The sequence below is a fragment of the Eleginops maclovinus genome, chromosome 19 (genome assembly GCF_036324505.1).
Source record: "Eleginops maclovinus isolate JMC-PN-2008 ecotype Puerto Natales chromosome 19, JC_Emac_rtc_rv5, whole genome shotgun sequence".
Classification (NCBI taxonomy): domain Eukaryota; kingdom Metazoa; phylum Chordata; class Actinopteri; order Perciformes; family Eleginopidae; genus Eleginops; species Eleginops maclovinus.
Genome location: NC_086367.1, coordinates 22,890,375 through 22,916,577, shown reverse-complemented (window position 1 = coordinate 22,916,577; position 26,203 = coordinate 22,890,375). Strand labels below are relative to the sequence as shown.

The window sequence follows — 26,203 nt, the reverse complement described above, 5'->3', positions numbered from 1 at the left end:
GGAACAAGCTAGAGAGGAGGGAAGGAATCAAAGAGAAACTTAAAGGAAAGGAACAAGAAAGGAGAAGAGGAAATAAGAAAGACGAGGAGGAAGCAAAAGGATGAAACCCAAGAGTAGAAGAGATGAGGAGATAAAGAAACAAGACAGTATAGAAAGAGAAGGGAGCAGGAATCAAGGAAAGATTGTGAGAAGGAGTGGGAGAAACAACGAAGGAGAGGAGGAAACAAGATGAGGAGGAAACAAGAAAAGGTAACAACAAATTAAAGTGGAAAATAAGACAGAAACATCAGAAGTGGAAACCAGAGAGGAGAGCAAGAAACGACAAGATGGAAACTGTTAGAGATGTGAGGACATAAGGAAACCAGAGAGGAAGAAGCAAGAGAGGAAGGAAGGAAACAAAGAGGAACTTAAAGGAGAGGAGGAAATGAGAAAGACAAGGAGGGAGCCAGAGGATGAAACCCTTTGAGTAGAAGAGATCAGGAAACAATAGACACGTTAACTACACAGTAGAGAAGGAAAACTCTAAAAAGAAGGGAGGAGGAAACAAGGGAAGGGAACAAGAAAGAAAGAAGAGATTATTTTGATAAAACATTGTACCCTGAGGTCTAGACTTTAGCTCCTAACATCTGGAAATGAGTCCTATCTAAGTCAATCATTTTTAGAAAAGGTTTTTGGTTATGACTGATAAAAGGTCAGAGGTTTATAGGAGCTTAAGAGATTTTAATGTTCTGTTCCTCGATATAAAATACGTCAGTAAATATGCCAGAGGCTAAAGGAGGCTACTGAACGTCATCTCCCCGACATTAGCCGCCTTTAGCTTAGCGGTGGTGTCGTGATGAGGTTCCTCTGTAGCTTTAACGTTGGCTTTTTACTTCTGGAGATTGCATTCATGCCTCATTCATTAACGTGGTGTTCATTTGTAAAGACAATCTGTCTGAACTGAATGTTTTAAACGTTTCTTTTCTACCATCAGAACTCATAAATCCAATGAAAAACTCCCTGTGGCTGTTTGTGTCGGGGAACCAGCGCTATCTCTGCAGAAAGACGTCCCCCCTCCAGCACACTATTCTCAGAGTGTCACGGTGATCATGTTTCTCGCTCTGACTGTATGTTTGGCTGTGATTCATTTGGAAGAAGTCACCACACAGATATACATCGTGTGTGTGTGTGTGTGTGAGTGTTATTCATGGAGTACGTTACTGAACATGATTAGTCAGATGAGCTGCTTTAGAGAAACTGTATGTCCTGCAGCGTTGAGAAGAAACAGTGCAAATAACATCTGAAGTATGAGATTAAATCACTCATAATGACTCAGCACTCATTACCCCATCTCTTTCATCTGTACTCACACATTTGAATACATCTTAAGTACCGTTTTGAATACCATAAACTCAAAAGTGCTTTTTTTCTTTCTCTCTGAAATCTTAACATTGCTGGAAAAGACGAGTTTGAAAACAGCTCTGCACGACTTCCTCTGAACCGGCGTTTGGCAGCCCACCATGCACCTGGGCACCGGGACAGAGTGCACATTTCAAGATACTTTTATTTTCATTTTGGGCAATTTGTTCTTTGACGCCACTACATTTTCGGGGGTAAAAGTATTACTTTTTTCTCCACAACATGATCTTACAGCTTTAGTTGCTTTACAAATGAGCTTATTAGCGACTACATTATATAAATAAAGCTATAAGGCAGCATTATCAGCAGTATAATTAAAGTAGCCCCAGCTGTGATGAACTGGCTAGGTTTTGGTCCACAGCTGACGTGAAATTGACCGGGACTTGTTTCTGCGGATGGATATGACTGCACATAGTTCTGGGACGGTCTGATATCGAGAAATAACAGACTGCTGCGTGTCCAACGTGACCAATCAGAATCGAGAATGCAACTAAGTCGTACAAAAATACATTATATTAGTATTGAGCAAGCTGAGTTTAAGCATTGAACACAAACAAATGTGTGTGTGTTTATTGTGGGTGTGTGTGTGTGTGTGTTGTCGGTGTGGATCAGCTAAGGGCTTACATGACGCCGCAGATCAAAGCGGTAGAAACGGTAACGTGCAGCAGCATCACACAGAATCTTCTTCTGCTGCAGAAATCCCACCTTGGGGAGACTTATCTCTCCCAGTGTGAGGATTAAGGCCATGTTTGGAGAATAATACACAGAGTACACTGCGCTTATGTAAGCTGTCAGCCTGTGAGCTCTGCGGGCGGATTCTGCATCCACCAGCAGGATGAAACATGACGGAGGAAACAGGTGGAGATGATCAGGGCCGCTCAACAAGTTCCCCTCACAGTGAGACGGACATCTCTATGCCGACTACTTCCAAATGCACGTCACAAAATAACCCAAAAGCCCGTCACCATTTCCCAGAAACTTTTTATTGCCTTTTATTCCCCAAATCCAGTTATGTAACTGTGATGATGATATGAACTGAGAAAACAGCAGCTCATCACGTGGTCATGGTCCAGCTGGAGGAATACGATGCAATGTAGTGTGAGGGATTAAAGAGAGTTTGTGCAATTCATAAATGTTCTTGTGTTTAGTCTGGCCAAATATCCAACATTTCTCCCTAATTTTAAGCCGCTGCCGTGAGTCTTTGAGCTTTAACAGTTTGGCGTCTCCTGCTCTCTCCCCGTCACAGACGACACATAGAAATACTCACAGATGTCACACATTCACCCGCCTATCAACAGCAGGGGTTACACTGGACCGTGGTTTTACAGAAATGCGTTTAAGATGCATGCACCGATCACATCAAATCAAGCCCTCCTTGGTCGGAGTACAAGATGTACCATCCTTCTTATCCAGCCTCTGTTGATTTAGTTCAGATATTTGATACACAGTATCAAGTGTGGAGGTGCTAGGCTTTCAAATGATTGAGATTTATATTGCAAAAATACAGCCAAAACATTCAGTAGTAATATGTATAGGGTGTCAGAAGCCTCCACCAAAAGAGCCAACATGCCTCAGCCTCTGAGGTCGTCACAGGCTGTGTTTCTGCTGTGATCCGCCTCTATGCTACACTCAGTGTGTTCAGAGGCTGTGTGCAGTTACTGCAGCTAGCAATGTGTGTACCTTGCTCTTCTTGCTGAGCTTTGGAAGGAATTGAACCTCCAACCCGCTCTGTGTTACAGCCTCAGCCGCGAAGCAGAGCGCTTCCATCCCACCGCTGCCGTCTGCATCTCTGTGTTGTTGCTAGGTAACTGCAGAATCAGCTGTCAGTCATCACACAGCTGTTGTTTGTCTCTCTATTCACTGTAAACATGTTTGAGTTCAGTAATGTCATCGTAAACAATACGAACAAAACACGAAAGGCTGAGCAGAGAGAGAGAGCAGTAACTGTGAGCTGTGCTTCAGCTGCACCGCCGCTCTGCTCCGTCTCAAGGTCCAATTCACTAAAGACATCGCACAAACACGGCCCTGAAGTTTTACAGCCGTGTGCACTTTGCCCTTTTTCTTTTGTGTCCCGCTAATGGGAGGATGCAGGGCCGGTTCTTCCTACAGGCCATCAAGGCGACCGCCTAGGGCGCCAAATTGGCGGGGGGGGGCCTTAAGCACACATCTTTGTTTTAACAACATTGATTAACACATTATTTTTTTTTTTTAAAGCATGGGATATAAAACCCTCATTGAATTAAATGAACATGCCCCAACCCTAATGCCCCATTAGGGGGGGAGGGGGGGGGGGGGGGGGCGCAAAATCTCAATATCGCCTAGGGCAGCCAATGTGCTAAAACCAGCCCTGGGAGGATGAACCAGTAAACAAACACCCCCCTGATGAATGTCTGAAGCTTTTATGTGTACTAAAAACAGAGGTTGCTAAAAGTGTCTAAATGTAATAACTACAAGTCAACTCGCCCGACATTAGCCGCCTTTAGCTTAGCGGTGGTTCCTTTATAGCTAACGTTCGCTTTTTCCTCCTGGAGTTTGCATTTCTGCGTGGTGTTAACATGTGCAGATTATCCTGCTGAATAAAACATGCTAGTATCAGAAACGTGTGTTTGCTACAGATTTGATTTCCGGCACTGCCCCTACTAAACAACGTCATCACTGTATTGCGCCAAAAACAGCAGAGAAATCATCGATAAAGAGGCACGGAATGAAAGTTGACAGGAGTTTGTGAGTTTCAGTCTGAAGCGACTCTCTGCAGACGCTGATGTGCGCCTGTATGGATATTAGTGCTGATGTGTGTGAAATGGAGTGTTTTTGCAATAACAAAGCTCGTTTACATAGAAACAGGCCAATTCTGAAGATAATGTATGCATATTATCTTATTTAAATAAATGCAAATGTGACAAAGGAACAACGAGGCGCTACATGCTTGGCAGCGCAGTTAGCGGCGATTTTGACTCTTTGTGAACGCTTTGCGAATTACATGCTGTTCTTTTGTCATATTTGTGCTGCTTTAGCCGTCTTAAAAGCCGCACAATCCTTTAGTGAATTTCCCCCTCTGGTTTAAAAGTGACTTTACCATTTCCCCACATCCCATCACCCATACATCCTCTCCTCCAGCTGTCAGTGCCGTTTTTTCCAGCGTTCCAGCTAATAAAACTGTAAAATGTGAATTTCCTGCCTGACTGCTCTCCTCCTCCGTCTCGGCTGTTTGTATCGTCCCTCTCTCTCCCCTGGTGACGATGAATGGTCCGCCCTCCTCTCTCCTTCATGTGTGAGTGATGATGTGGGTTTATGATGTGTAGCGTGCGGCAGCAGGATGCGTGGTGTCGTGTCGTGGTGGCTGCAGCAGAGCAGCGGGGTGATAATCACCGTGTGGAGGTGATGTGAGATATGTGAACAGCTCGCTGCTCATCAGGGTGTTTAAGTTCCACCACCTCATCAGCTCGGCTTGGCTTCAGAGTAGTACTGTTACATCAGAGCTGGAACTGCTTAAAGGGGCCCTATTCTGCTCATTTTCAGGTGGTGTCTCCACTCTGACATGTCTCCATGCTCTAATGTTCAAAAAGCTCTTTATGTTTCTCATACTGCCTGTGCTGCCGCTCCTCTTTTCACCCTCTGTCTGAAACCAGAGCTGCTCTGATTGGTTAGCTGGCCTGGTCTGTTGTGATTGGTCACCAGCTTAGAGATGTCCCGCCCCTTAGCCTTTCACGTACAATGTGTTGGAGTGCTAGCCAATATTAGTGTTACATCGTGATGTCACTATGTTCCAGAAGTAAACAAAGAAGTCCAATGAGCACTTGTATGTTTAACCCTTGAAACACATGCCTCCTGATGAATTGAACTAAAGCTTATTATTTAAATGCATAAACAGTCTGGAGGGGGGATGAGAAGCGTGCCTGCGAGGTTTCAGCAAACATGCAAATCTGGGAAGTGGTGAGAATACATGAATTACTGCACGAGTGGAGAGTTTGTAAAGAACTTTTTTAATATAGTTTTGCTTTTATAAAACTCGGACTGAAGTTTTCTGAAGCTTCTGTTTTCCTAAAAATCTGCTGTTGCTTACAAGAGTGTAAATGAGACGACTAAACGTTAGCCGCCTTTAGCTTAGCGGTGGTGAAGTCATGTGACCGTGCTGTAGTTCTTTATGTTCCTTTTTACTTCTAGGTTTGCTAATATAAGATCTTATTTTTTGCAATATTTCAAAATCCAATGGATAAATCCCATTGCGTTCTGGGTCAGCCTTCAAAAATACGTCATCCCTGCACCACTTTATTCCTACCTATATCCCCTTTTATAAAATGTAGGTAACAGTGGGAGTAATTGAGACGGTATGATGTTTTTGGGGGTTTTTCCCTTCAAGCAGCCCATCAGAGAGGAGACACAGTGCCGCCTTACTCTGATTGGTCATTAACGATGCGTACATAAACATGACAGTCCAATCAGCGGATCTAGTTTTTATATTTACATCACAGAGCAGCGTAGAGTCACCTCAACCCTTTCTGTTTTCATTCATCCTTTTTCCTCCCCCTCCTCCTTACGTATGCAGAAGGAGCCCGTGATGTCAGCCAATCAGATGCCTCCAGTTATTTTTATCCATCCCACTGACTCGGCAGCTTCCTCTGAGAAATCTTTGGCTCCATAAATAGAGCGAGAGGCCTTACATAACAGAGCGAGAGGATGTAAAAAACCTTACTTTGACATGAATAAACCAGTGGAGATGAATCTGACCTGAGATGAGTGAACCTGAGTGAGAAGGAGAGGGATTTAGATGTGGGACAGATAGTGGTTTTAATATTAACTTTCATGTCTGCCTTCTCTCTCCACTCTGACATAAATAAGAGAAAACTAGAGGAAACAGTTGGATGACTTTGAAACCTGAGGGTAAACCAGGTTTAGGGCATTTACAGCTTTTTACTTTTGATTAAAATCAGCTCTCCGATAATTTAATGGATTCATTAGACGTGAAGATGTATTGGATTAAACTCCAACAAAACTCTCATTTAAATTCCTTTTTACTTTTCGATTATTATTATAATTATTTTGCACCGATGGCACATTTCTCAGCCGATACCAATCAGATGTTTCTCTGTTCATTTTGTAATTCATTTCTATTTCCCTTTCGTGGAATGGAAACAAATAAGTAATTATTATAAAAAATATATACTAATTCAACTCCTTTATTTATTTCCTGAACATAGCATCTCTAAGCAGTTAACCAATCATAATAAAGCCTGCCAGCTAACCAATCAGATTGCCTGGGCTCTGGCCCATCTGAGGCCCCTTTAATAATCACACACTCCAACACTAAACAGCCGAAGAGTAGAGAATTCTTCAGCTCCCCTTGAAACTCAGCATCACTAAACTAACACTAAATAAGACTGCAGCTCTACTCTGCTGGAAGATGAGTCACTGTGTCTACATCTCACACACACACACACACACACACACACACACACACACACACACACACACACACACACACACACACACACACACACACACACACACACACACACACACACACACACACACACACACACAAAAGACACTGGTTAAATCAGGGCGAGCTCCTGCTGCCCTCTCAGCCTCACTGCTGTACTGTACATGCCTGGGGCTCTGTGAGGGTGTGTGTGTGTGTGTGTGTGTGTGTGTGTGTGTGTGTGTGTGTGTGTGTGTGTGTGTGTGTGTGTGTGTGTGTGTGTGTGAGCAGCTTTAAACCATTTCCTAATTTAAAGGGATGGAGAGATTAGAGCATTAAAGGGGAGTAAACAGATCCCTGATATCTCTGCAGGAGGTCAGAGTGTTTGGAAACACATCTGTGGTTGTCCTGATGATAAAACTCTGATGTGCTCATCCCTCCTGTCGGGGAGGCTTTACAAACCTCCAGTTACTGAAGCGAGACACTGTAAAGCTGCTGTTCTCTTAGGGTTGTTATAAGCCTTTCGATCCTCTGGTATATGCTATATTATCATCTAATTCATAAGATAAAGACTCATATTATTGTCTGGAAGCAGCAGTGTTGTGGTCAGAGGGGGAAAGATAAAGCCTCCAGCAACACAAGGTGAGAATAACTAGAAAGTGCTTTTGACAACACATCTTAAAAAGATCAGGATGAACATGTTATTATAGAAAGTTCAAGTTTGAAGTCATCCGTCATATTCTATACAATAATGAAGAAGCAGTCATTGGAACTGGCAATTAAAATCTTGTTGTTTCTCCAAAAATGCTCATTAGATATGCATAAAATAGGCACGCAGAAGTCCAAACATAGGGATGAAATCAATATTAGAACTAAGGTAAAGTAATATAAACATCTGTAAGCAGGAAGTTCAACAGCCCTGTTGTCCATGATCAGCTGATCCTGCTCTCAGGTGCTGCTGACGAGTAGTTAAAGAGAGGAGGAGGAGGTGGAGAAGGAGGAGGATGAGTGGAGCTTCAGATGAGTCTCTCCTCATGTCTCCTCCGAGTGCTTTAAGCTCTTTAGTCTATCTCTGCGTCCTGATGTGAGCAGCAGAGCAGGTCAGACCCAGAGACCCTGAAGACAAATATCCTCTCTGTTTGACGTGTGTGTGTGTGTGTGTGTGTGTGTGTGTGTGTGTGTGTGTGTGTGTGTGTGTGTGTGTGTGTGTGTGTGTGTGTGTGTGTGTGTGTGTGTGTGTGTGTGTGTGTGTGTGTGTGTGTGTGTGTGTGTGTGTGTGTGTGTGTGTGTGTGTGTGTGTGTGTGTGTGTGTTTGCTGTGTTAATGTGCTGCAGGTCAGGTGAGTACGAGCTGATACTGATCTGAGACCTGCTGCTGTTTTTTCTTTAGTTAGCTGCTCCGCATGTCTCGCTGATCTGGGTCTGATGAAGGGAGCTGATGTTATTGTGCTTTAACATTTAAGGCCATGGTGGATTATGGGAAACTGAGCCCCTGGGCAACACCTTTCCTACCGAGGAGAAAGACACACACACACACACACACACACACACACACACACACACACACACACACACACACACACACACACACACACACACACACACACACACACACACGTAGTTCAGCCTCTTGTCTTTATGTTTTTTCAGTCTTTCGTGGTCATTTTGTGTCTTTGAGTTTCTTTGTGTCAATTTCTGGTTTAAATGCATATTTATCACATCACACTATACAAAAGACAGAGAGAGTGCAAGAAAAGTGCGCGAATGACACAAGTGTAAGTTATAATGCAGGAATAAGCAGACTATGTACACGTTAGAATAGCGTTTGGTGAAATAAAGATGCCTTTTGTGGTTATTTCTGATTATCTTCAGCTGCTGTTCCCCTCTCTCTCCTGTGTTTGGTTGTGTCTCTTATATTTGGTTTGGACTCAGCCTGCTGCGCTCACCTGCAACAGTTTATCCCAGAGGATTGGATCTAATTCCTGGTTTAGCGGTGATTGTTACCGGGCGGTGTAATTCCTGCGTTTAGGAGGTGTTGTGTGTGTTGCGTGTGTTTTGTATTCTCCGGCTGGAGGTGCGGGGATCAGCCGGTCTGCAGGGTTCAGGCAGGATTCATCACCTATTAGGACGTGAAGTGTTTGTGGCGCTGCAGAGAGCGCAGGGATTAGACTAATACCTGGTTTTAGGGGGGAAATGGAAAACACCTGAGCCGGAACGGGATCAGAGCATGGAGGGTTGAGAGGGGAATACAGATGAAAGCTGAACGGCCTTTTCTCCTTCAATCCCGCCAAAGCTTTCTGTAGAGTTCCCTTTGTTTCTGTCTCTCAGAACCAGTCAAACATAAGAGCTAGAACTTTTTAACAAACACTAAACAAACTGGAGGGTTAAGAAGTCCTCACATCCTTTACTTAATGAAAATACAAATACTATGATCTTAAATGACTCCATTCCAAGTATAAGTCCTTAAGTATCAACAGCAGTTAAACCGAAACACTGACAATTATTCGGTGTTCATTTGAGTTGCGGAATTCCAAACAAGTGCATCCCTTTTTACAACGTCTTCATTTGGTATAATTATTTTTATTCTATTTTATTTGATCTTTTATTGACATTCTGCTTTAACGTCTTATTCTGATATAAATACCTTATTTTTTAAATGGTTATTTAAAAGTCTTGTTCTAGGATATTTTACATTTTTCGTTCAATTAATTTCATTCTAAAATGGAGAAACTGTCACAAACCCAATTTCCCCCGGAATAAATAAAGTCTTCTGATTCTAGGACGGAAATCTAATGAAGCAAAACAATAATTTGACACATAATCAAATCTGTTGATATGCAACCCTTTGAATTTAAATCATGTAATCAGAAGTTGAGTGTGTGTTTGCATGTCTGCAGCAGCAGCAATAATTCCTCTCACAAAGAGAAAACAAGTAAACTAAAACAGAGTCCCAGAAGTCTCTCCTGTCCTTGTCCTTAAAATATTCAACTCATCTCTCAGTCCAATAAAAAATAATGAGGTAATTTAAAACCCCCAAAAATACCTTATGCTCAGTTCAAAATAATTCCAGTTATCCAAAAGTCTTGATGATCAGTTCCAACATTATTAATCATTTCAAAAGAAAATAACTTCTGTTCTCTAAAAATGTTACGCAGACACATCCGTGCAGGTTCAATATTAGATTCATTCAAGATAAATGGATAGAAACAGACTTTAGTTTATATATTTATATATATCCAGGTATGGATGTTTTTAGGGGTTTTTCTAGAAAAATATAGTATGAGGCGCTAACGTTACTTTAGGCCAAAATTAAGCCCCGCCCACTCTCAGGTGAAAATCCTGCATCAGAGCGAAGCTGAAAATAATAGTGTCTCCACGTCTCAAAGCTGCTGAGTCATATATTGCACCTCCAACAACAAATAAATCCAGAGGTTTCTTTACTTCCTTTCCAGAAAAAAGGAGAGTAAAAGAAAGGATCAGAAATCTCAGTCTCAGTGTCAGCCTGCTGCCTGCCACTCGTCCCCGGCAGACCCACCGGACATCCGTCCCCTATTTATTCTCCGTAAGCTGTCTCTGCCGTCTGACCAGACATCTGACCCCATCTCCATATCTCTGGACTCAGTAAACCCTTTCTGACCAGCAGAGATATCATTATTCTCTTGCGTTAACTGTAAGCTGTATAATATCTTTATGTTAACCAAAATAAACCTCTTTTATATTTATACAGTAATGTTTCAAATGTGGGGTTGGGGTTATGGATCCAGCTCTGCTCTCACATCCTGTTGAGCGGTCTGGAAAAGCTTTGCTTGCCGCGGTTAAACACATATAGAAATAACAGGACGGGATAATCCAATCTATAGCTGCTCTGTAATCGGACCCCTGGGACAGAAATCGCTGCCTGACCTTTGACCTCTGCCATACAACCTGTCCTCAGGTGCAGCCATTTCCTGCGGCTGGGAAAATAACAATAAAAACCGTTAACACTTGACCTCTAACGTTCTGCTTGAACTTCCGTCTGGTTCTTTGCTGCATCTATTTAAAGCTTTTGCTGTAGTTCAGCTTCTACCTGATGTCTACTGCTGTCCTGTGTAGAGGTGTGTGTATTTGTGTGCGTGTGTGTTTTGGGGTTTGATGACATCAGCACGAAACATCAGCGATTCATCAAAGGATGACAAAAAAAACCCCCACCGTCTATTAATAGAAAGCCGAGAAAAAGTAGGACAAACAAATCATCCTCAACATTTCTCCCCTCCTCCTTCTCTTCCTCTTAACCTTGTTCTCCTTCTCTCCTCTCCTCCTGTTTTCATCTCGTTTATCTCATTTCTTGGATCTCCTCTTTTATCTTCACCTCCTCTTCTTCTCTCTCTCTCAGCTGTTTCATCTTTAATTAACAAACGTTTCCTCTTCTGATGACGACCCTCAAAGGTCACACTCCTCAGGTGTTCATGTTCAGGCCACATTCGTTCTTGAAATGAATTGATTTCTAGCTTCATAAAAACGGTCTTCTTCTTCTGTTGCAATTAGTGTTGACTTCCTGTTTATTTCTCTGACTTCCAGCTTTAACCCTCTTTCCTTCTCTTGGGCTGTTTTTCTCTTCCTTAACGGGGACAGTTAGCTATCATGATTCCAACATTTTGTGTGGTCTACAAATATAAAAATACCTTTTCAAAAAGTATTCCATGGTGTTTTCTGATGTGTGTTTTGGGGCCACAGCTGACTTTAAAATGACTGGACTTCTTTCTGCCGATTGATATGACAGCACATAGTCCCTTGATCAGAACGGCCAGCTATCAAGAAACAACAGACCGTCCAAACTGACCAATCAGAATTGAGTATTTGAGATTAAAGGTCAGCTGGAGTGAGAGACTGGCTGAATTAGTTTCAGTTTCCAGGGAGAAATCTGGAGTGGAGTGTGGAATTAAAGATATTCCAGCAGTAGGTGGTGAGTGCCGGTGTTTGGGCAGAGGATCGCCCACCACTCAGAATACTGAAATCTCACAGAGGCAGGCGGGTCAGGCAAAAATAGAGGTGTGTAAAAATAAAAAACGAGTGGTACAAATGCGCGGTGCCTCGCAGCGGCTGACACACACACTCTGAGTAACTCTCTCACTAACACCGATACCTGCAGGCCCGCGGCCGACTCCAGATCAGGGTTAGTGGTGCAGGCTGCTGCTCCTGAAAACACCAAACCTCCTGTCGATTAAAAGTTAATTTCCTGCTGACCTTTTTCCTCTCATTCTCATTTATAATTTCAGAACTTTAATTAGCTGAAAGGTTCCAGACAGACTGCTTGGCCTCAAACCTGACCCAAAATATTCCAGCTGCTTTGAGCTCAAAGGTCACCTGCACACGGGAACCAGCTCCTAAATTCCAAATAGAAGAACTGCTCTGTAGTGCCTGTGAAGTCATCGCTAAACGTTTGCAGTTGAAAACATGTCACATCAGTCCTTGTTCCTACTTCATCAGCCTTTTAAACAGCTTATAAAAGACAGTTCAATCAGCAGTTCATTCCAAAACGACTTGCTGACAAATTGTGCTGAAAATAACTAGAGCTCAAACCAATGGATTATTACATTTAAATGGGCCCTATATTCTGCTCAGGTTCAGGTGTATATCAGTATGTAGAGTCTCTACTTTAAAGAGTCCTCTCCTGCTGATGTTCAGGTGTATATCAGTATGTAGAGTCTCTACTTTAAAGAGTCCTCTCCTGCTGATGTTCAGGTGTATATCAGTATGTAGTGTCTCTACTTTAAAGAGTCCTCTCCTGCTGATGTTCAGGTGTATATCAGTATGTAGTGTCTCTACTTTAAAGAGTCCTCTCCTGCTGATGTTCAGGTGTATATCAGTATGTAGTGTCTCTACTTTAAAGAGTCCTCTCCTGCTGATGTTCAGGTGTATATCAGTATGTAGTGTCTCTACTTTAAAGAGTCCTCTCCTGCTGATGTTCAGGTGTATATCAGTATGTAGAGTCTCTACTTTAAAGAGTCCTCTCCTGCTGATGTTCAGGTGTATATCAGTATGTAGTGTCTCTACTTTAAAGAGTCCTCTCCTGCTGATGTTCCGGTGTATATCAGTATGTAGTGTCTCTACTTTAAAGAGTCCTCTCCTGCTGATGTTCAGGTGTATATCAGTATGTAGAGTCTCTACTTTAAAGAGTCCTCTCCTCCTGATGTTCAGGTGTATATCAGTATGTAGTGTCTCTCCTTTAAAGAGTCCTCTCCTGCTGATGTTCAGGTGTATATCAGTATGTAGCGTCTCTACTTTAAAGAGTCCTCTCCTGCTGATGTTCAGGTGTATATCAGTATGTAGAGTCTCTACTTTAAAGAGTCCTCTCCTGCTGATGTTCAGGTGTATATCAGTATGTAGTGTCTCTACTTTAAAGAGTCCTCTCCTGCTGATGTTCAGGTGTATATCAGTATGTAGTGTCTCTACTTTAAAGAGTCCTCTCCTGCTGATGTTCAGGTCTATATCAGTATGTAGTGTCTCTACTTTAAAGAGTCCTCTCCTGCTGATGTTCAGGTGTATATCAGTATGTAGAGTCTCTACTTTAAAGAGTCCTCTCCTGCTGATGTTCAGGTGTATATTAGTATGTAGAGTCTCTACTTTAAAGAGTCCTCTCCTGCTGATGTTCAGGTGTATATCAGTATGTAGTGTCTCTACTTTAAAGAGTCCTATCCTGCTGATGTTCAGGTGTATATTAGTATGTAGTGTCTCTACTTTAAAGAGTCCTCTCCTGCTGATGTTCAGGTGTATATCAGTATGTAGTGTCTCTACTTTAAAGAGTCCTCTCCTGCTGATGTTCAGGTGTATATCAGTATGTAGTGTCTCTACTTTAAAGAGTCCTCTCCTGCTGATGTTCAGGTGTATATCAGTATGTAGTGTCTCTACTTTAAAGAGTCCTCTCCTGCTGATGTTCAGGTCTATATCAGTATGTAGTGTCTCTACTTTAAAGAGTCCTCTCCTGCTGATGTTCAGGTGTATATCAGTATGTAGAGTCTCTACTTTAAAGAGTCCTCTCCTGCTGATGTTCAGGTGTATATTAGTATGTAGAGTCTCTACTTTAAAGAGTCCTCTCCTGCTGATGTTCAGGTGTATATTAGTATGTAGAGTCTCTACTTTAAAGAGTCCTCTCCTGCTGATGTTCAGGTGTATATTAGTATGTAGAGTCTCTACTTTAAAGAGTCCTCTCCTGCTGATGTTCAGGTGTATATCAGTATGTAGTGTCTCTACTTTAAAGAGTCCTCTCCTGCTGATGTTCAGGTGTATATTAGTATGTAGTGTCTCTACTTTAAAGAGTCCTCTCCTGCTGATGTTCAGGTGTATATCAGTATGTAGTGTCTCTACTTTAAAGAGTCCTCTCCTGCTGATGTTCAGGTGTATATCAGTATGTAGTGTCTCTACTTTAAAGAGTCCTCTCCTGCTGATGTTCAGGTGTATATCAGTATGTAGTGTCTCTACTTTAAAGAGTCCTCTCCTGCTGATGTTCAGGTGTATATCAGTATGTAGTGTCTCTACTTTAAAGAGTCCTCTCCTGCTGATGTTCAGGTGTATATCAGTATGTAGCGTCTCTACTTTAAAGAGTCCTCTCCTGCTGATGTTCAGGTGTATATCAGTATGTAGAGTCTCTACTTTAAAGAGTCCTCTCCTGCTGATGTTCAGGTGTATATCAGTATGTAGTGTCTCTTTATGTTTCTCATACTGCCTGTGCTGCAGCTCCTCTTTTCACCCTCGGTCTGAAACCAGAGCAAAGTCTGCTCTGATTGGTTAGCTGGCCAGCTCTGTTGTGATTGGTCAACCTGCTTAGAGATGTCCCGCCCCTTAGCCTATCACGTACAATGTGTTGGAGCGCTAGCCAATAGAAGCACAAGTGTTCCAAAGTGATGTCACTATGTTACGGAAGTAGCCTTAGCAGACCATTTACCTGCACAATAACGTATATAACACACCAAAGGAAAGGGAAATCCCCCAAAAGCATAACAGGCCTCTTTAAAAATAGAAATATACTTTGCATTTGTGTATTTTAGTCCCATCAATAGTTTAAAGGAGATTCCACTGGAAGGCTTTGCTGGGGAGCTGACGGACTGTTATGTAATACATACCGCCGTGTGTATATATAGAGTACACAGAAGTACAGTTACACACATTCATCTTTTAAATGGGTCACTTTAACAGGAAAGTAGAGTAATAGGTAGAAAAGTTAGCAGGAAAAGAGTCTTAAGTTGAAACCATTTAACCCCCTGTGTCTCTGTGTCCACAGCGCCCCCTACAGTGCGCATCGTGCACTCAGGTCAGGCCTGTAACGTGGAGGAGGAGCGCTACAGTGAGCGGGTTTACACCATCAGAGAGGAGGAGACTCTGGAGCTGCAGTGTCTGGTGACTGGACACCCCCGACCACAGGTAAACACATACTTGGGGAACTGGGAGGGGGAGGAGCTGAACGCCGGTCTTTATTGTGAGAGGCCAGAATACCTGCGTTATATTTAAACTGCTCTTACTGTACCACAGGTTGGACTGGTTTGCACTACCTATTACGGTCTGTGTTGATTGCAGACAGAAGTGGATGTAGTCCCAGTAACCATTTTAAATGAATTCCCTAAAAATAGTCCCAAACAGGTACACAGCACGACACACACAGTGACGTTTGGCCTCTGTTTATCTATTGTAGTATTAGTAGCAGTGGGCAGCTATTACACAGCGCCCAGGAAGCAGTGGGGGGTCTGGTGCCTTGCTAAAGGGCATCTTGGCAGGGCCCAGGAGTCACACAGGAATGTCTTATAGTACCAACGTCCATGCTTGGTCCATTCTGAGACCTGAACTGGCAGTCTGAGGTTCTGCCGCCCAATGAAGTCCTTTGTTTATCATTTTAGCCATTCTTGTCTTTTTTGACCAAAGTACAACCAACGATGAAGACTTTATGGACCAATTTGTTACATTTGATACAGATTAGACTCGGTTGACACGCTTTAAACTAGTCTTGATAGTTAATATATATATTTAGACCACATCGAAACACCACCAGAAGCTGTAAATCATAAATAAAGAGTAATAAGAGGATTGTTGCCATTATTTTGAAAGCTTTATTTGAGACTTGAATCGAGAAATGTTTTTTGCGTCTTTGATGAAAAAGATGAAAGATAAATGAACCAGCAGAGAAATATGAAGAACTGACAGCTGACTGAAAGAAAACTGAAACTGCAAAAGAGCATGAAGTGCACATTCAAACCCACACACATTCAAACACTCACACACACTCCATCCCTATTGACTCTGCAGAGCACATACAGTAATAAAATCCCTGGTGGCGCGCTGTAAGTGCCAGAGCTCACGCTGAGATGAGCTGCTCGGGCGCCTTTGTGTTTCATAAATGAGAGCAATCACACAGAGAAGAAGAAGAAGAAGAAACCCTCGAGGATGAGGAGTGCTGTCGCCGCCGTCTTGGAACGAAAAAGGGAGAGATTTATTGGAAATCATGAAGAGGAGAGCGAGGAATCAAGAGGCTTTAAGAGAAATCATTGAAAGAAGAAGTCATGAAAAGATTCAGAAAGTCTGAGATCTTTTCAGCTCTGAGTCGTCTGCCGGTCTCATTTACATTTATCAAGATGGAATAATACTCAACATCCTCTAATCTCTGTGCTGGAAAACTGAGAAATTAATCCCCCCCGCCTAAATCGACTCCTTTACATACTGTTACATAGTGACATCACTACGAAACACTGGATCTTCTACTGGCTAGCGCTCCAACACATTGTACGTGATAGGCTAAGGGGCGGGACATCTCTGAGAGGTTGACCAATCACAACAGAGCCGGCCAGTTAACCAATCAGAGCAGACTGGGCTCTGGTTTCAGACAGAGGGTGAAGAGAGGAGCTGCAGCACAGGCAGTATGAGAAACATAAAGAGCTTTCTGAACATTAAAGCATGGAGACATGTCCCAGGAGAGACACAGAGCATGGAGACATGTCCCAGGAGAGACACAGAGCATGGAGACATGTCCCAGTAGAGACACAGAGCATGGAGACATGTCCCAGTAGAGACACAGAGCATGGAGACTTGTCCCACAGAGCATGGAGACATGTCCCAGTAGAGACACAGAGCATGGAGACATGTCCCAGTAGAGACATAGAGCATGGAGACATGTCCCAGTAGAGACACAGAGCATGGAGACATGTCCCAGTAGAGACATAGAGCATGGAGACATGTCCCAGTAGAGACATAGAGCATGGAGACATGTCCCAGTAGAGACAGAGCATGGAGACATGTCCCAGTAGAGACATAGAGCATGGAGACATGTCCGCCCATCCTCTCTTTTACTACTTCCTTTCATACTGTACCGTCTCTCCTCTCCCTCGCTCATCCTCATCTCTCTCTTATTTCTTCTTCTTTAGTCTCCCTTCGCTGTCAGTCTGCTGAGGCTATAAATAGATCAGCTGCTGACACACACACACACACACACACACACACACACACACACACACACACACACACACACACACACACACACACACTGTAAAACACACACCAAGGTTTTTTTTCGGTCTCTCTGCGTCACTGCAGAGCTGAGCTTCCTCTGCATTTGTATTTCATCCTCTCCTCTTCTTCACCCTCCAGTTCTCTGTTCAGGTTTTAATCGTTGTTTTACTCAATCACGATGTCATTATAAACAACAATAACTCATGAGCAACAATGTCTTGAGACAACAGGAAGTGCAGTCTGAATACATTTACCTTGAGTTGGATTTGAAAGATCTATATCTCCCCCCCTCCCCCTTCCCCTGAATAAACTAATGACATCACATCACTCCTCTCTCTTCCTCTCTGCTTATACTATATATTCCTCCTGATGCAGCTAATCTAATTAACACCAGGGGCTAATGTGTTGCAGTGTGGCGTTCACTGTCACTAGTGATGCAGGTGTAAATGTGCTTTGGCTGATGAGGCGTTCAGAGCTCTTTGTTATTTACAGTTGAACTCTGTTCCCTTTTTAAAGTGAAATGGTTATATATAAACATTGTAATACATTCTCCCTCATGAAGCCTATAATGCGCAGTTTGTAATTTGTGAAGTGTGAAATTATAAATAACATCATCTTATATACAGTATAATATAACCCTCACAAAAGCAGGGCTTCACTTAACGCTTACTTTTTAAACTTATTCATCTTCGTTATTTCATTTTTTGTCCATAAATTCACTGAAAATATTAAATAAACATTGACGTTGGAAATTCCCCGACTGAGTTAAAAACAGCATTACAATATTTCAGTGTTATTATTAAATTATAAATATTCAAAGATATATGTTTGACAAATAAAAGCATACATATAAGTGGAGCTGTGAACAGTTGGAGTTTGACATTTTCTAATAATCCTTTAATATAGTCCCACAGCAGGGGAATCAGCGGGAGGGGATTAGGCAAAAACAAGAAGCATCAGTAAAACTAAGGTAAGAAATGAAAGGTCAACAGTAAAAAGGCTAAATATTAAATGAAAAAACTGAGCTGTTGAATTCAATTTAATTGTGAATCGTAATAATTGTAATGCTAAGCTAAAGGCGGCTAATGTTGAGAGTGATGATGTTCAGTCGTCTCATTTAGAGTCTTTTTGGACTCATTCCTGCACCACGTCATTAGTTTCCCTTCAGCCAGATGTCTCTTTAATTATCACATACTGTATCAATTTAAACAGGTTTGTAAGTTGATTACTCACAAAAATAAGGTGGTTAAATTAGTTTTTACAGATGAGTATCGTTGAAATGTTTGAAGTGTTATTAGATTTCCTAAGAATGTTTTAGCTTTTCCATGTTTTTGATCATCAAGTGTTTGTTTTGGCGCTGAGAATATGATTAATCACCAGACCGCACCATGCACTCCATCCCTGTTAGTGATGTGCTGTGGTTTGGGGCTGCTATAGCTGTCTGCAGCACAGACGGATAGAAAGTCGCCTGACTCCGTCTGGCATCCGTGCGACGCCGTGTGGGAGGACTGTACCCCAGGAGAGGGAGGAAGGGGAGGAGGAGAGGGGTGACAGAGCAGGTGGGACTGAAAGAATCCGTGTGGAAAATATGCTGATGGAGGCAAGAGTGAGTTTATTTTAGAAGTGAGGAACACAGCAGAGGTATCCGGCCAAAATAGAAGTAAATTTGATGAAACACAAAAATGCGCTTCCTGTGAGTCTGAGTTAGAAAAGGAGTTCCCACAATACGATCTAAAACATTAGTCTATAAGCATCTATAACATCTGTACGTGTAATTCTCTATAGCATTATCCTCTACAGTTTTAATTTACTCAATTATTTTACAGGCTGTTCCTCAGCTTCTCAAATCTAATGATTAATCTGTGATCTAAAAACAAATAAATGTGTCTGAGGACGAGAGAGAGACAGATGGAGCGAAGGGAGGACGATGATGACGGAGGAGAGGAAAGGACGGAGCAGGTGGGAGGGAGGGATGGAAAAGTGACCCACAGATGCTGAACGAGGACAAATCTGGACCACACACACACACACACACACACACACCTCATAATCTGCAGCAGGCTAATACAGTCTGGCAGCGATTCAGCTTACATTTTAGCTAAAGACTCCTGTTAGTTATACCTCCTACACACCTACACACACACACCTACACACACACACCTACACACACACACACACACACACACACACACACACACACACACACACACACACACACACACACACACACACACACACCTGGGCATAGGCAGTATAAGCGAATGCTAGGGGTGCATCCATCCATGGGGGGCGCCGTAAATAGGGGGGAAGAAAAAAATGAAACGTTATCATTTTATTTTATTGAACTATTAACGAGGTCTGAAAAGTATGGCGCGCCACCCCCGTAGTGACGGCGCATGATGGGGGCGCAAGGTAAAATCTTGACTAGGGCAGAACATTGGTCAGGGCCCGCTCACCATGGACAAAAAGCAATGGGATTGTTTCATTGGAGTTTGGAATATCGCAGAAAATAAGATCTGTGGCGAACACACGCTTCAGTTACTAGTTACTCTCAACCATTTTAATTAATTTAATCTACTCTAAATCAGTATACTAAGCCCCCCCCCCCTTCCCTCTCTGCAGATTCGTTGGACGAAGACGGCGGGCGGATCTTCGGACCGTCAGGGCGACCCGACGCTGCAGAACGAAACTCTGAAGATCACAAACATCAGCCGCCACCAGGGGGGGCGCTACTACTGCAAGGCCGAGAACGGACTGGGATCCCCCGCCATCCGGTCCATACGAGTGGACGTCTACTGTAAGAACACACACTCAATATATCTTCGATCGGTTAAACGCAGGAAATACATGCAAACAGTTCACTCACATTTGCATAAAGACTAAAGACCAAACTGTTAGCTTAGCATTAAGACTCAAAATACATGGAGACAGTGAGCATAAAAACTGGAGAGAGTATGAAACAGTTTGCTAAGCTAACATTATCCATCTATTAACAGTCTTTTTTACAGACAGGGTGAAAACAGTTAAGGTTTCTTATTGAAGAAACAGAAAATAGATGGTTATAGCTTAGTCTGAAGCCTTGAGATGGCGTCAAAACAGTGACACAGGTAGCTTAGCTTTGCATCAAGACTGAACATAGATACAGTTAGCTTAGCTTTGCATAAAGACTGGAGACATAGTGAAATAAGCTCTAAGCTTAGCAGCAAGACTGAAGATGTGGAAATTGTCGTGGCTCCTTCTCGTAGTATATTTAAACTGGGCCACACTAAAAGGGCTCTGCTTCTTGACTCATACGTTCAAAATTGTCCAACTTAAAACTCTGCAGGCGCTGATTCCTTCATATCTATCAAAAATGAAACAAACAAATAAACAAAAACGTTGTAGTGAATGCAATATACATAATTCACCTCCTTCTTAAGTGTGGTTCTACACACTGTTGTTTCATGCCTGTAAGTATGACCGTTGGTTTATGCTTGAAAGTACGACTGTAAAAAGGGATCGTGGTCCCTTTAATTAATCTGTGTTTACGATGACGTGGAGCCCCATGCTTGTTGGTTTACAGGACAGCCTCATCTTGTTTTGTTTGTCTCCTGCGTTTCAATACGATCTCCACACTGGTGACCCCGACGTTTGTTTGCTGGACGTATCCAGAGACACGACACGACACGAAAATGACGGTGAACGCTGTTACCCTCAAACTCCCCGAATTCTGGGAATCATCTGCGTCAGCATGGTTTGCCCAGACTGAAGCGCAGTTCGTGTTGCGTGAAATCACCATCAGTTTAATGTGAAGTCAAAGTTAAAGTTGCATCTAATTCTCTGAGACTAAGGGGTTTTAGTCCCAGTTGAACCTTGAGTTTAGTTGGTAGTAGGAAGCTCCTGGTGGATTAAAGAGCAGTCAGTACATTCCTGCTGTTGTGTCAGTCAGCTGACGGTATTAAACGCTCGTCCTGACCTAAATGTGTCCCCGTCACACGTGAGAAACTCTTTCCGTTGTTTGTGCAACTCACTCGTGTCTGATTGTTGCTGACCTACATGTGTGGAGGCGAAGCAGCAAGCCCCCTGGAGCTCTGCTAGCTGAGGATCTGTCACAGCGTGAGAGGCCATGTTTCACCTTCATGTTTATCACTGCTGCCAGGATGCAGAAATCCCAGTAATCCCAGTACAGGAACGTCTTCGGGGTGTTTCTACACTTCAGCGCCTCTCGTGTGTGTAGAAGTTTCCTCCAAAAGTAACAAACAATACCCGCAAGCTTTGAGCGTTGTTGTGTAACAGCCATAATATCCTGGAGGATGTTTCTACTGGGATTGTAAGTGGTACCTGAACGCATCGCGGCTGAGTGCTTTCTTCAGGGCATGAAGGCTTTTACATCAAACTCCAGGAGAAAACAGAATAAATCATGAAGTCAACAACACACCCGACCCGCAGCAGATTGTTTGCAGTCTGTTTGAGTTTTTGGGGCGATGCGTTCACTGTTCAGGTCGGAGTTGGCTCTGTGTGAAGTATATTAGCCACCATTAGCCTCTCTGCTGGTGGCGGCTACATAACCGGACTCATAAACGCTGCAGATCCTGATTGTTCAGCATCTGTCAGCTGATCGGGGATCTCACTATTTTTCCAGACAATTAAAAAGACCCCGGCTCTGCAGTAATTAGCCCCACTGCAGGAACACTGACCCACTGTGCAAAATATGGATTTCTATAAATTCAGGAGATCCAACTTCAGCTGTTCTCACTCTGTTTCCACTGGTAGGCAGTTTCATATTTGTGTGTTTATATATTTATATCTGTGCCTCAGAAGGTGGTAAATGAATTTACGGTGAATCAAGGCTACACCCGTTGGGAGGAACATCCAGCAGAGTATTTACATGCTGAATCCTGCAGTCACATTTACATGACTCAGCAAAACACCAACTAATGCAAGTAGCGCTAAATTAGGCAGTTACACTCAAAAGTGAGTTAATCTCCTTCAGTTCAAACCTCTCGACACTTCCAAGGATTACTGAACTAGGCTATGGGCTCTGGCACAAAAAACAACTCACAAAAAGGCCACTAAAAGATCGCAAACATATGCAAAACATCTCCAAAAAAAGCAAAACAACCAGAAAGAAATGCAAAACTAACCCGAGAGATTAAATATTACCAAATCAAGACACAAACCAACCAAAGCGACACCAAAAAGATCACAAGGAGAGGTGAAACATCTCCAAAGAGAAGCAAAACAACCATAACAGATGGAAAACTGACCCAACGGAAAAAACAATCATTTGAAAAAAGCTACAAAACAACTAAAACGGCCACAAAAAGATCACAAAAACATCCAAAACATCTCCAAAGAAATGCAAAACTAGCCTAAGGGATTAAAAATTACCTAAACAAGGCACAAAACAACCACAAAGACCCAACAAAAAGACCAACAGAGAGGCAAAGGCTCTCCAGAGGGATGCAAAGCAACATATCAAAGGAAAAACGACCAAAGACAGAAAAATAGAAAAGAGTTTCAAAATCACAAAATATTTGGACACATTTTCTTTTTATGCTTGAGTTTCAATTACACTTCAGATCCTTTTTACTCCAATTAAAACAAACGTTCCCTCTTCTCCATCCCTTTCCTCTCTTTTCCCCTTTCTCCTCCACCTCCTCCTCAGTCCTGGACGACCCGATGATAACGGTGCATCAGAGCGTCGGTGAATCGAAGGAGCATTTCTACTTTGAGAGGACGGTGTTCCTGCGCTGCGTCGCCAACTCCAACCCCCCCGTGCACTACAGCTGGAGGAGGGGTCGGGAGGCGCTGACGCAGGGCTCCGACGCCGGGGTGGAGATCTACGAGCCGTTCTTCACACAGGTGAGGAAACCCACGCTGTGAGGGCCGGACAGAGGAGTCTGGAGCCTCAAAGATTCTACACATAGATTCAAGAGCTTCTGTATATCCACTTTTTACTGCGAGTTCAATCATTGTGTCTAGAGCAGGCAGTGAGGACTACAGTTGGTATTTAAAATTATTGCTATTAATTGTTTGCTAACAAGTTCTATAGTTTTGTTCAGTGTATTTTAATACATGATTCCAATTTATTTATACAGTGTATATATACGTATTATTCTTTTAGTTACTTTTTGGATGAAATATATATTTTTTGTTAGGGTAGTACTAAATATTTTCTAAAATTGCATTACACTTCAGAATAGTTTGAATAAATATGTATCAACTTTTCTATTAATTCACAAGATATTTGACTGTATTTTAAGCTGGTATTGAGGATTACATATTTCACTTTTGTATTAGTTAAAAATAAATATATTCTTTTCGTTTTTATTTGAATTATTATTAAAAGATTATTGATTTTGATATAAAAAGCAATATTTCTACTTTTTTCAGTATAGTACTTATTGGCATTGCATAATGTTTAATACTTTGATTTATTAACTATTCTTATTAGAATTTTTCCATTAAATTGTTTAAAACATTTATACTTTGTTTACCAGAAAAGTTTCTTTGAGAAAACTAAATCTAAAGACTTTCCTGACACAGTTTGAGTTATGCTCTCACAGACATTTCCTCTCTCCACTTTTTCAAAGTCATTTCCAAACCTGTCATCACGGCTCGTGAGACAGGAACTATTTTTATCTGTCGGCTTCACGGTTTTTCATTTACAGCTTCACTAACTTCCTATTATTATATTTACCTTTACTTTTTATCCAAAACACTTCATCACGATTCCTGCTTTGTGTCTGAGAGTGACGTCCCACTCCCCCCCCCCCGGTGTATCGTACCGTTGGACCTCCATCAGTGAACATATTTTTAGCCTCAGTTTGACTCTCAGTGGGATACTTCGTTAACACGGCGGCGGTCCGTCAGCCATCGCTAAAAATAGTTTAAGGTTTTGATTTTTTGTCCAATTCTTGCTCCACACACACGTCCAAGTGATGATTTCCTCAGATTAGTTTCTTTAAAGCATCTAAAAGTGTAATTGTTATGTAATGAATCGAATTAAGGACAATTGAGGGTTTCATGAAGCAGAAGGAGGAGATTGAGAAAAGGATGGATGAGAAAGGATGATTTTTCTTGTCTTTTTACATATTTCTTTACTTACAAATAAAAAGGCGTTAAAGAAATCGTATTTCATTAATATCCACATCTGACAGCGTTTATTTTTAGGGGTCTTTCTTCCTTATTCCTCAGAGAGAAAGTCAGTCTTTAACACACCTTTTGTTTAAGACCCTGAATTTCCTTTTTGAGACTATTTTAATGCATTTTTTCTCTTAATATGACTTCCTGTGTAATCCATTTAAGATGCAGCGGAGTTTCAAATGTCTAAGGGTTGAATATAATTAAATTCTCCCAGAATACATTCATTGTTTCCAATGACAAAAGATGCATTCATGCACCCACACAACCTCTTACGCTGCAGGGCTGTATTCATCTCTCATGTGAGTTGAAGTTAAATTAAAAACTACTAAGGTTTTGATATAAGCAAAACTGCTCAAAGTGGAGTGAGCGAGTTTTAAAGGAGATACATTTCAGTCCAGATTTTCGCCTCAACGTTTTATATTTTTAGAAACTACCAACAAAGAAAGCCTCGACCTCCTCCTGACTCCTTCCTTCTGTGTTTCTGTCAATCTGAATATTCATAGAGGATCCTCCGTCAGTGGGTTCAACAGTTTGAGAAAGCCGATCCTTCCTCCTCCTCGTGGATTAAAAACCTTTGCAGATGGAGGTTTCAGAATTCTCTTTTTGGCTTTGTTTTAGATTTAATTTGGAGCAGAAGAAAAAGCCGGCCAATCAGGCGTCCGAGTTAGCAGGCCGTGTAATACCGCAGCAGAGATAACATTCACGCCAGATTTGAACGCCGTCGACTGTAATGCCTTCGGCGCAGAGCGCGAGAACGTGTTAACCCCTCCCTCCTCGACTCTCGTAGGCACTAATGAGGAACTTATCTCCTCCTCATCATCATCATCATCCGCCTCAAAATTGGCCGCCATCTTTGCACAAACATCCCATTTAAATGTCATCTAATCTCATCTCATCTGTCCGTGAGGCGGAAGGCAGCGCGGAGGCTGCCAGGGAAGATAAGGGAGATTTGGCAGCGAGGTGGAGACATGAAGAGGAGGAGGAGGAGGAGAAGAATATAGAGGAAGAGGAAGTACAATGAGGGAGGATGAGGATGAGGAGGAGGAGGAACTCAGGCCACGATCTGCTGATCTGCTTTTTACTTGAATGATCTTGGTAAAAGGAAAAGCTTTAAAAACTCTTTAAAGTTCGATTTTCTTCCCTGTAATTTGTACGGTGGCCTTGGGGTCCAAATCATAAAAAAGGTCCTATTTATTTATTATTATTTCTCTGATTTTATTTTGTTATACTTTAAATTTGATTAATTTTTGACTATTGTTATCTGGTGTTGTCTTAGTTTTAGTTTAATTTTTAACTAAAATACACTTTTCGGAAGAGTTTTAAAGTCAGAATATTTGATTCTGAATATTTAGTACGTTTCTTAAAACTTCAAAGGACTGTTTGAAGTTTTAAACTTGCTTTTAAAAATTCAGGTTATTATTAAGGTTTAGAAAAGGGGTCAGGGGCGAAGAGGGGCAGTGTGTCAACAATGATCCCTCAGTAGTATTAACTGTGTGTGTGTGTGTGTGTGTGTGTGTGTGTGTGTGTGTGTGTGTGTGTGTGTGTGTGTGTGTGTGTGTTACAGGGCGAGACGAAGATCTTGAAGCTGAAGAATCTTCGCCCTCAGGATTACGCCGTCTACACCTGCATCTCCTCCGTCAGGAGCGTCTGCGGCATCACGGACAAGAGCGCCCGCTTCAATCTGAACAACAGGACAGGTAACACACACACACACACACACACACACACACACACACACACACACACACACACACACACACACACACACACACACAAGCGATTACTACAC

The 26,203-nt window shown here is 42.2% G+C and overlaps 1 protein-coding gene across 1 annotated transcript in view; it reads left to right on the top strand.

Moving 5' to 3' along the window:
• mdga2a (MAM domain containing glycosylphosphatidylinositol anchor 2a) overlaps window positions 1–26,203 on the top strand; it is a 69,284-nt gene that overhangs the window by 10,930 nt on the left and 32,151 nt on the right. Inside the window, exons 2-5 of the mRNA XM_063909196.1 lie at window positions 15,074–15,213; window positions 19,909–20,083; window positions 22,934–23,130; window positions 25,979–26,111. Of these exons, the coding sequence (XP_063765266.1) occupies window positions 15,074–15,213; window positions 19,909–20,083; window positions 22,934–23,130; window positions 25,979–26,111 (645 nt within the window). The remainder of the gene's footprint in view (window positions 1–15,073; window positions 15,214–19,908; window positions 20,084–22,933; window positions 23,131–25,978; window positions 26,112–26,203) is intronic.